The 11,850-nt window shown below is 42.4% G+C and overlaps 1 protein-coding gene and 1 long non-coding RNA gene across 3 annotated transcripts; both read left to right on the forward strand.

The window, feature by feature from the left end:
• Positions 1-2,321: 2,321 nt before the first annotated feature.
• Positions 2,322-4,446, forward strand: LOC116802448. 2 transcript variants are annotated; one of them, XR_004362745.1, is made up of 3 exons: positions 2,322-2,473; positions 2,646-2,899; positions 3,957-4,446. It is a non-coding gene; the product is annotated as an uncharacterized LOC116802448 (long non-coding RNA). The 2 variants fall into 2 exon arrangements; XR_004362746.1 differs by having other exon boundaries at positions 2,649-2,899.
• Positions 4,447-4,642: 196 nt separating this feature from the next.
• Positions 4,643-11,312, forward strand: LOC6619098 (45 kDa calcium-binding protein). Its single transcript, XM_032726927.1, has 3 exons — positions 4,643-5,133; positions 10,211-10,895; positions 10,972-11,312. The coding sequence occupies exons 1-3, from the start codon at positions 4,655-4,657 to the stop codon at positions 11,044-11,046; spliced, it is 1,239 nt and encodes a 412-aa protein (XP_032582818.1). The 5' UTR covers positions 4,643-4,654; the 3' UTR covers positions 11,047-11,312.
• Positions 11,313-11,850: the final 538 nt, after the last annotated feature.

The raw sequence follows: 11,850 nt of genomic DNA on the forward strand, positions 1-11,850 counted from the left end.
TTCGCATACATCAACTGTCAGCCGACACACACACACACACATTCGCAAGTCGGCCAGCTTTGACTTTGGCCAAAAGAAGAGTAGATTATGGCCACAAAAAGGGGTGGAATCACTTAAAGAATAATAGAAAAATATGAATATCAAGTAAAAAGAACACAAACCTGTTTGAACGGAGTAGGAAAATTTAGCACAGCACGATTATTACTCTAATCCCAAAAAAAAAACAGGAAAAACTCTTTTGCTAATTGGAATAAATGATGGCCTTAATTGCTTCGTGGGGCTTCAACTCGAGTTCATTAAAAAGTTAAATTAAATCTATCAGCCATCAGATGGCCCTAATTCCTTTGGGGCTTTGGCCTACGATAATCCTTTTCAACATCAACATTATTACCATAGACATCAGTGGTCTTCAAATCGTGTCGAGTTTTAATTGAAATGTCAGAGTCTCGAAAATTGTTATGGGCAAAAAAAAAAAATTGAATTGAATTTTCCTATGCATATTTTATGGAATTTGGCAATTTTGTAGTGTTGTCCTTGTCGTTGTCATGGTTTCAGCTTTATTGCCCCTCGGTGTTTTGCCTGGGTTTTTCGAGATTTTGTTGATGTTCAATTAGGAATAGAGATAGACAGGGTCTAAATGGACATATAGTTTTATACGAACGAGTTATTCAATATTAATGCAATTGATTAGCAATAGTTGGCTGGCCGCTTTGAATTAAAAGTGACATGGAGAGTGAAATTCATAAATATCTAATTGTGCCTCTGCTCAATGGAGAAATAGACATCCTCCATTTGTCGATTTGCCGAATTTCAAGGAGCCGGATGCTATAAAATTAAATTTGGCTATTAAATTTGCAATAATATTTAGGCAGTTTTTCCCTTATTTAACTATAAATTTGTCATGGTTGCGGCAATTTAAGGGATTTTATTCATTTTTGTTTTTTTTAACATAATATATCCTAGCATAAAATGGATGTATAGTGGTAAAAATTAATGTATAATATAGTTTAGTTTCGTGACCGTACACCTCAAAGTTAAATAATAACTATTTTTAATTATTTACCTTTTTAAATTTAACTTCCTCTTTAACTTCACTTAAACAAAGCCTTAAATGGAACATGATTTTCAATCAATTTAAGCAACCTTACCCATTCAACTTAAGCTCCTTAGGGAGCTGCCCTTCTAGTGCTGAATGCACTATCTAACCAGTCAATATCTTGGCATTTCCCATCCCAGATTAGCCTCCATCGCTCAAACATTCTTGAAGCCGGAGTATTTAAGTTATCTTTGTGCTGCTGCGAACTGCATTTCTCTTGGCGCAAACAAACATTCCCATCAAACTGTTATCCATCTCGACTGGCCAATCAACCATCCTGGCCCAGCGCGCCTTGCAGCGCTATAGATCCATCAATGGCTGGGCAAACATTTCATCATCGTCATCGTTATCATCGATTTGTAATGGTCGGGGCAAGAGAAATGGGAATGGATGATGGGGGGTCGGGGTATTCCCCTTAGTTCTTCCCATGTCGACGGCGCAGCTTTCGCCAAATCAAATCTTTAAACTTGTGCAGCCATCAGAGCTTATCGCTGAATTCCCAGGCAGATATGCTCCCATACCACCCCTTTCACTCCCCCCGCAACATTTTGTGCCACTTGTCTGGCAATAGTTTTGCAATAAAGTTTAACGCATTTTTTTAACTCGCATTTCTCGTTTCATCCTCCGCTTTTTTTTGCCCAGCACTTTTTGCTACATCATCGATTTTTATGAAATTGACACTAACTTTGTGGCGCACGTGGGGGACGCTGTGGGGGATTAAGGGGCTTCAACATGAATCCTTATAACAATCTCATTGCGAGGGACACTTTAATGAGCCAGCAACTGGAGCGAATCCACTTTGTTGCAAATGCAAAATGGGCAGGCAAGTGAAAAGTTCTTATAAAGTTGCTAATTGGATTTGATTTCCCGATATGAACGTAAATTTGATTAAAAATCTTCCTAGCCGAGGCTCCTCCATTTGTCTCTGCCAGCGCAGCTAGCTGCCTCGCTCTTTCTCTGGTCGATTTTCATTAAGGTTGCACAGAAATTTCATTAAAAATTTATTGCCAACTTTTTTCCCCCATCAACCCCCTCTTTTTTTCGTTCCACTCTTTTATTTTCCTCCTATGCCATCTGTTTGGGAGTGCGGACAAGCTAATAACCAACAAAAGTTCACAGAGACATAAAACAAGGCTGCAGCTGAAAGGGAGAAACAAAAGCGAATGCGAACGAGAAGCAGTTAATAAAAAAACAGAGAGCGAGAATAAAGAAATGGAATGCCAAACGAACAGTAAAAGTGGCAACAACGAATCGCAATGGCCAAATGTAGCTGGTCAACACGGATCCAAAGTAGCCAGGCCATGAATGTAACATTTGGGTCTCTGAGTGTTTGAAGGATTGTGTTAGCCAGTGTATCTACACACAAAACAAAACATGGTTAGTTATATGTACAAATTGAAAATAACTATAATGGTGCATAAAAGTATGCAATGAAAATCAGAGCACACGAGTCCATAGCATACTTTTAGACATTTTCACATTTTGCAACAAATTGATATTGAATCAGATCTAAACTTAAATTTTCCATGTGCATAATGGGTTTAAAAAGAAGCTCAACTGGTTTTTGTGTTGGCCAATAAAAGAGAAGAGCAAGAGTGGTATAAAGACAAGCGCAGCCATCGAAACGAAAGCAAAATTAAACGACGCGAGACAATAGCGTTAAAAAGTGTGGCAACAAACAGACCAACAAACCAGGGCCAAAAAAAAGCAACTCCAACAGCATGTGAGATCATAAAATTCACACAAATGTTCAGAGACCCATGAGCACATGTGCAGCATATTCAGGAAACGTAAATTGAGTCAGTAAGTCAAATCGAATTGAATATGAGTGCGGAGTGCGGTGAATGTTGTGAATATGGTGAATGGAAAATGGCACAAGCATAAAGTATATACAGGGGTAAATATCTGATTAAATTGCTCTTACTGCGGGAAATCGGTGTGGCAAATGTTGACAAGCAATTTCAATTTTAATGGATTACAGTTCGTTTCGTACTTTCATAAATATAAATAGAAACAATGTAAACTTTATTCTGCCTTCAGCTGAGTGCATTAAGTCCGAGTTCAGATTACTGCCACCATTCATTCAAATTTTTGGTTATGTTGCCACATTAACGATGGCCAACATGGTAGATTTTATGTTGGCCCTGTTAAAATTAACAACTTATCTTGTGGTCTCTTGCCTGGCCTGAACTTGTCTCATCTGAAACTCATCTCATCTGAACCTCATCTCATCTGATCTCATTTACGACTTCTGTTTTAGTACCATCTATTATGTAAGTCATTAGGTTGGCCTTATTTTATGGCAAAGCCCTAAGTCCGTGCCACTTCTGAATCCAAATCCCTCCTCTTCTGCAATAATGAGAACGAAGGAAATTTATGGGACTTTCTAATTCGCCGTTGGTTGCTCAATGCGGCATTTCCTCTTCTGGCTTCTTTGATTTGCCCTTGAGAGCCGTTGAAGTGACAAGATTTTCAATGGCTAATTAATAACTTATGGGTGAAATGGTGAATGAACATAAATTCTGCTAAAGTGGCCGCTCGAAAAGAGCTATTTATTCGCCTAAAGCTGAAAGTGATAAAGTGTGTCAAAAAGACTATGTGATTTGCTCCTAGAAATATTTTAAAATTTATTTATAGAATCTCTTAGGTCTTCTTTCTTTACGCTCTTAAAAATTGTTAGTGTGACTGACTGAAGTGCACTCTTTTAAATTACTTACATTTGAAATGCCATTTCAATCGAAACCCTCTGACTTTGCGACACTAAATTTGGTTCCCACTGACCCGAATTCGCAATGAGAAACGATTTCCCTAACTTTACTCATGCAAAATCCATTTTCTCTTTTTTACTTGTGCCCCACAGAACCATCGCCATTGCCATCAGCATTATCAGCGCACATAATGGAAATGGCGCTCCTAACAATCATGTAAAATTGGTGTAAAATGCAGACGAGATGGAGACCCGGAATGAAGGAAATGGGAATCGTGCGAAAGGCAATAACACATCAAATTGGTATTAGAAGTTGTTACACCGACGCCCCACGCCAGCTACATTTATATATATAAAAAAGGGGCGGCAGCTGGGCGTGGCCACGGTGATACAAATTGCAGGAGCAGGATCCGTAACATTTCGCCTGCCTGTCGCTGGTTGCAACATAAAAGTCAATTAATGTACAATTACAAAAACATCAGGACCACCAGCAACAGGAGAAGCAACGAGCTTCAAAAGGCACCGAAAGAATAGGGGGGAAAAGAGGAGGAGCAGAAATTACTGCAAATTACACGCAAAGAGTCCTGAAAGCTGCGGTCCAAGTTGGAGCAAGAGCCGGAAGCCGAGTGGACCGAGGAGGAGGAGTCGGGTACCAGAACTAGAGCTGGTCCATCAACGCCACCCACAGCCTCCTGTCGCCAGCCCCAGCCCCATACCCATACCCATACCCATTTCCATTCCCATCACCATCATCGCCATCAGCCACTCACTGCATCTATTGTCCAGCGTGTGGCGGCGACAACAACAGCGATAGCGATAGCGAAGGGACGACGGAAGGCGGCGGCAACAAAATGACTTTCGTTAACAAGCTGAGCAAAAGCTTCCGCTGGCTGCGCTGCTCGACATTGTGCGCAATTTTGTTTTATATGTTCTTCATTGGCCTGATCCTGCACAGCACCAGCCAGAAGTTGCAGCAGCAGCTAAAGGAGCAGGGAACCAGCAGTAGCAGCAGCAGTAGCAGCAGCAGCAGCAGCAGCAGCAGCACGCAGGCAGACACAAAAATGGCGACCAACGTGGGGCATAATGGCGCCCAACGTTGGCCGAATACGCTGCAGGAACTGGAGCAGCAGCAACAAAAACACGAGCAAAGCATGAGGCTCCAGCCTGTGGCAAACAATTTGGATTCGGGGAACGAGAATAGCCAGCTTCAACCCCATTCCCAGCCGCAAAAAGTGCAAAATGCCAGCAAATCCCCTAACCAGCCAGAAACAGTTATTTTAGCGGCCAGCAATGTGAATGAGAAGCAAATACTGGCAAAAGCTTTCAAACGGTAAGTTTTCCCCCATTCGCCTCTGAGTTATGGCCTTGGCTGAATTCTGGGCCTCGGTTTGTTCGGTTTGTTCGGTTTGTTCGGTTGATAATTTGGCACTAGTTCGGTGGCTCCTTTATTGTTGCGCACGACGATGTTGCCTGCGGCTTTTATCGCCCCAACACTCTGACTGCCCCCAAAGCCGCACCCTCCCACCCCCATTCAGTGTCCTCCTCCATAACTGGGTGTACGACAAATTGTAAAAATTAGTGGGGTAATAGCAACAGCAGCTGGAATTGATGGATGCTCCGTCGCTGGCAAGGTTGGCTGGGTCAGATTCGATCAATAAGGACACGGACTGAGATTTGTTCACTGCCAGGGTTTTGATTCGTTCCGAGCAATCAGAGTAATCGAGTTACAAGCTTGCCGCCAAGCGAAGATAATAAACGTTGATTGAAAAGTTTGCTTGCCAAGTATTGAATTAAACGAGTCCCCAGAGAGACACGGTCAATGCTTTATCAGCAGCCTATGCTGTGTATTTAATAATCCCCATATTTAATAACCCTTCCCATGCCAGGCATTTGCCATCTTGTAATTGGTTGCCGGAAGGCCTCCTGATTCTATCCGGCTGACTTGCACTATTCGCTAATTACTTAAACATGTATATAAAACGTTCTCGGCTCCTGCACAGCGATTAGGCAATTGGCCCAATACTTGGCCTCACTAGAGCTCGTAATAGATTACTTGATGGCTGCCAGTGTTTTGGTGCGAGAGGTGGTCAGACGGAAACTGAAAAGTTTCCCAGTCATGGTCCTGAGCGAAATTGCAATTGATGCTCTGGGTTTTTCGGGGGTAATCAAGCAGTCAGTATGCCAGGAATTTCCAACCAAAATCCAACAGCAATGAGAAATACGAAAATAAACTTGAGGTGTTGAAAGAATTTGAGAGAAAATACATTTTTGGGGGGGCGAATAACAGAGGCAAATCAAACTGTCACTGCAGATTCATATTTATTCGACTTCTTGGTTGCCGAAAACTTTTGGCCTCTTTGGCCAGTGAAGGCAGTCAAAGTTGCCGTGGTAACTTAAAACGTCTTTTGGCAAACTCATTTCAATTCAATAATAAATAAAGCAGAAATTGCCCCTGCTGTTTGCGATTTCCGAATTTAAAATGTCCGGCTGTGACCTCGAACCGTTTAGCTCTTTGGGACTGCAAATTCCAGCTGAGCTATTATCTATCCGTTTGCGGCTAATGAGAGTTTATGTAAGTTCAATTAAGTCTGGGGCAAAGTGAATGATAGAATTTGTGGGCTTCGATTGACACTTGGGTAAAGTTCGGATACTCTAAGCTCTTATGGCTTAATTAAAACCAAATGGACCGATTTACCTATACTATTAGTATAAAGCAGCAACAATTAACATATTTATATTCAATGTTATTATGGAATCATACTTAAAGTTGGTAAGTGTGTGTTATCCTTTCTCATTGAAGAGTTTTTAAGGCTATAGAAACCTATTTGGCTATTTGGATGGCTCCTAAGTACTGTGCTGCTTTCAGCTCATTGCATTTTCTGTTTGGCCCGAGGCCATGGGCACTGCCCCCTCCGCCCACCTTTCAGTTTCTAACGACCTTCGGCTGATACGATAACCAGTTAAAACCCCTGAAGGCAGCCACCAGAAAGCTGTCCATCAGGAGAGCAGTGGCTGTGCAGTGGTATCCATCAGTAAACGTAAACGGGGGAGAGCTTAAAGCAAATACAAATTTTGGAGGTTCCACGACACCGGAGTTTTTCAAACTTCGTGCGGCAGTTGGTCCGAAATCTCTCCAGGGTATTTCACTTAGCCTGTTGGCCCGAAATTCGGTTTCAGCCTTGTCCGTATTTGTTTATAGACAAATACATAATATATATAAATAACATATAAATAACATTTAAAACCATCGACACCCGAGGGAGTCCGGAATTTATTCGATTTTCTGCTCAGACGAAATTAACATTATTTGCATAGCATTTGTTGCGCCGCATATTTCCAATTTATTTAAGCCAGGCCAAAATAGATGCAGATATATATCGAATTGCGAACAATTCTCGGACAATCGAGCTTAAATCAATCGAGTTTCGAGTTCAAATTCCGGCAGAGAGCAATTAAAGTGAAACAGGAGCGCGGACACTAAATGGCTTTTGTGGCGCGGCAAATATTCGGATCTTTAAGGTCCCTCGGGGGCGCAGTGAGTTATGTGGTGATTTCCACATGTCGCCTTTGCATTAAACTGCAATTAAACTGACCAGAAAATGTTGTGATAATTGCGTTGCTGCCTGAAATTAATAGCCATCATTTGGCGAAGGACCCGACCACCCAAACCCTCGAACTTGGCGACTCCTGCTCCCCTGGACCATAAATGTAAATTCCATTTTAATAATGCGGTGACAGTGGGCGTGGGTTGCGCCGTTCTTTCCTGGGTGTCCGGTTCATTTTAGGAGCAATTAAATTTTATCTGCAAACTGTCGCCTCATCTGGTCGTTGAAAGGCACATTGTTATAAATTTTAATTGTAAACCGTTGTGCTATCGCCGGGCTCCTCGTCGATCCTCGGTCCGATTCTGTCCCCTGTGGGCAGCCACATGCCATCGACAGTTGGCAGTTTTGCAGTTCCAATCTCATTGTCCATGCATGACGAACCGACCAGTAAGGCGGGCTAATGTCCTGTCCAGTGTCCGGTATCCAGTGTCCTCTGTCCTCGGTGCTCGTGCCCCTGTATCCAGGCTGACTTTTGCATCCAATTAGGCCTGCCTGCGGCTCCCCGCAGCCTGCCACGCCCCGGCTAACGCAACGCCCGCCCCCTCATTGATTGGGCGTTGTGCTAAAATTGCACACTTCCCTTTACGTCGTCCCATCCTTTCGCTCTTCCTGCGCGAACGCGAAACGCAGCGAAGTATGCAATAAACTTTGGCCCAAAGTTTGCACGCTGCACGCGGAAAACTTTTTTCACTCAGTTTCCTATTGTTGTTAGTGCGCTTGGCGAGTGTGTAGTGCGGTAATGTGATTTATGTGTTTTCGTTTTTTTTTTTCTGGAAAAGTTAACACCTTAGGACTCGAACTGACTTGTTAAAATACCTATTTTAGTTTCTCTAATGAGGTTGAAACGGTTGAAACTTTTTAATAATATTTAATTTAATAAACTGGGCAAGCTTCAGAGATTTATAATATAAGTTTGACCCGGAAAAGCGATTGAAAAATAAAACGTGTTTACAACTTTTACTTAGAAAGCGATTTAGTAATTAAAGGGGGTTCTATCTATTTGTTTATAGACTCCTTGAATAGTAATAATAGTATGTAACCGAGTCGATCTAGCCATGTCCGTATGTCTGTCCGTTCGTCTGTCCGTATCTACAAACATTCAGTGACACGAAGCTATAAAGCTACAATTTAAGTTAACTTAACTTTTCTCTAAGTCGGACCAAACAGTTAGAAGCAATTTAAGTTTATAGATATTGAATTTAAGCCAACAAAGTGTCTGTACCATACGCCCAAAGACATTGGAACTTGCAGTTAAAGGCAAAAGGCCTAGATTAAGTCGAAATCAAGTTGGAAGTAATACCATTAAATTTTCAGCAGTTGGTTTTAACTTCTGCCATCAGACTTCAAAGCAAGACAGCAACTTGGAGTGAGAAGGATGTGGCAGTAAAAAGAGTTGAACGGATAAATGCGAACACAAGTTCTCCACAGACTGGTGTATATGCAATCAAATAATAGTTTTATCCCAGGCATCCTGCCTGTCCAAATCCTTAGGCAGGATCCCCCTGAAAACGAGCTGCTGGAATCACGGCTGTGGCAGAAGCAATTGGCCAACTTCAGTGGAACCGCAGGCTTATGCAAAATGCACTTTGCGCTTTGTAACAAATCCCCTGCCACTGCAAGCGGGCTTTTGAACCGTGTACTTTCCCCTTTTTCGGTCCGTTCTCAAAGCCTCAATTGCAGAGGAATGTACGAATGCTAAGGTTGATCCCATTCGCATTTTTTGCGAGTCAATTTCTTGCACGTACAAGACGCCAAAGGAAGAAACGCAAAGCCGGAAAACTTTTGTTTTTATTTTCGCAGACTTAGGAGCGCATCCCTCGCCTCATCTTCCTGATCCCACTTGAAAAAGACTCTGCAGGCGACCGCAAACGTTTCTCCATATACATTTCAGCCAAACTGGAGGGCTGGAGGAGTAAAACGTGACCGAGAAGAAGAATTAGGTGGGGGGACCATCAAAAGGAAGAGGCAACTTGAAACCGTTTTAGTTGCAACTTTATTTATTTATCAACTATATGCTAATGAAACCAGTGTGCGGTGGCTGCTTTCTCTTCCTCTTCCGCTGCTGCCACTTCCGTTTCCGCTGTGTCCCCACATACATACATACACATGTATTATATATAACGTATACGTACAAGCGAACACAGTTCCAGGCGCAAACAATGCTTACCACTCCTCCGCCATCCGCTGATTATTCCAGTGGTTAGCTGCTCTCTTCCTGTCACTCCAACATCCCCAGCTGCCCTTACCCTCCTACAAAATTCCAATAAGAAGCTTTAATATCTGACACCTGTTTTGGGCATTCGCATTTCATTTTGGGGGTTGTGTATACTTGAAGAAAAATTCCGAATAACAACGTAAAAAAAATTAAATATTGGAAAATTTACAACTTTTTAGGTAATTAACTTCTGGTTTATGAACATTTTATTTTAATTAAAAATACATAAAAAAATATTCACCAATTATTACAATTAGTCTTTCCTATTTCTCCCAGTGCAATCGCAGCCTGCGGACCTGAGAAATCATTAGACAGCTGTCATATGCAGCATTTGGTGGGACCACATCTGAGCGGTTAGGCAGAGGCAGATGTCTGGGGATTGGAGTAAGGTGTGCTCCAACATTGAGGACGAGACAAGTGGGCAACAGGGAATTCTTGAAAAATATCTTAGGGGGCCATCAGATTGCTCTTAATGTATAATATACATTTGATTAGGCCTTCGTAACTCAGTTATGCTGTAAATTAGTCAGTTGTTACTCAATTTAGAAAAACATGTACTAAATTATATTATTATCAATTCATTTCAGTGCCGATCGCAGTCGCGATGGCATTCTCTCAATCCAGGAATTGGGGCAGTACATAAATCGCCGGATTGTGGAGCACATTGATGAGGCGATTATGAACAATGCCCGCGAGTTCCGCCGCGTGGATATTGGTCCTGCGGATGGTCTGATCACCTGGGACGAGTACCACCGGTTCTTTCTTAGGGAGCACGGCATGACGGAGGCGGACATCGATGAGCACGACGAGATTCGCCACACTGCGCTGAACCGCAGGGCCAGGGAGGACATGATGAGGGACAAGGCCCGGTGGTCGGAGGCAGCTCGCACCGATCTGTTTACACTGACCATCGATGAATACCTGAGTTTTCGCCATCCCGAGTCCAGTGTATCCAATCTCTTGGAGCTGGTCGATGATCTGCTGCGTCAATTCGATCAGGATGGAGACGATCAGCTAACCCTGGAGGAATTCTCCGATCTGAATGTGGACGATGACGACGATCTGATGCGGAAATCTCTGATATCGAAGACTTTGGTGGAGCGACGCGAGGAGTTCAAGCGGATCATCGATAAGAACCACGACGGCAAGGCCGATCGGGGTGAGCTCCTGAACTATGTGAACCCCAAGACTCCGCGGTATGCCCTCCAGGAGGCGGCCACTCTGTTCAGCCTGTGCGACGAGAACAAGGATGAGCTGCTGACCCTCAAAGAGGTAATGAAATGCAATCTTTCAGTTTTAATAGCATTTTTATAATAATATAATATTATCAACTAATCCTTATGTACAGATGACTGACCATGCCGAGATATTTCTGCAATCCAAGATGATCGACACGGCGAATAGTTTTCACACAGAGTTCTAGCTTAATTCTTCACCATCACTAAACCTTTCACCCCTTAAGCATTTATAGTGATATTAATTTGTAAGTTTTGGCACCTAAAATAGCTAATTTAGTAGCAAAGCGTCTTTTTGTTAATAATTTCTTTAAACTACTTGGATCAGTTGTAAAGCATGATGTAAGAAAATCATTTCCTTTGTGATTTTTCAATAACTAGCTTTTAAGGATGCAAAGCAAACAATTTGACACAAATACTCTCCGAATAAATATACGTAATTGTACGAAATTTCCATGGTGCCTTTTTATGGGATTAAATCGTACGCCCTCGCATTTATTACCCAATCACTCGCCTCTCTTATCTCTGATTACAAATGATTTGAGCTTTTAACAAAGTATGAAATTAAATTTCAGCCGCCATCGAAATCCCCTTAAGGACATCTTCCATTTGAGCTGACAAATCACTCCACATTAAGGATAAGTCCTTGTTCAATTTGTTTGTTTCGTTCTGTCTCGACTCCTTGCCTGCTCACTGATGATAAACAAGGCAGGGGACTAATGATAAATAAGTGTCACTTGCAAAAATTTCCATGGAATCCTGCTGCCCTTGCCATGCTAAATGTGGAGGAATATCCTTGAGATGGAATTTTACAAGCAATTGACTTTCTGATGGGTGTTAATACCTCTCTAATCTCCCCATTTATCCGTCCAGGCTGACTAGGAAAAGCATTTAAAATGTACGGCAAATAGTGACGGATTATTTGTACTGAGCTACGAACAGGAGCATCAGCCGGATGTTCTGGCTACGTGACGTGTGTGTGCCGCCGGAGA

Source organism: Drosophila sechellia, unplaced genomic scaffold (genome assembly GCF_004382195.2).
Source record: "Drosophila sechellia strain sech25 unplaced genomic scaffold, ASM438219v1 U_103, whole genome shotgun sequence".
NCBI classification, from domain to species: domain Eukaryota; kingdom Metazoa; phylum Arthropoda; class Insecta; order Diptera; family Drosophilidae; genus Drosophila; species Drosophila sechellia.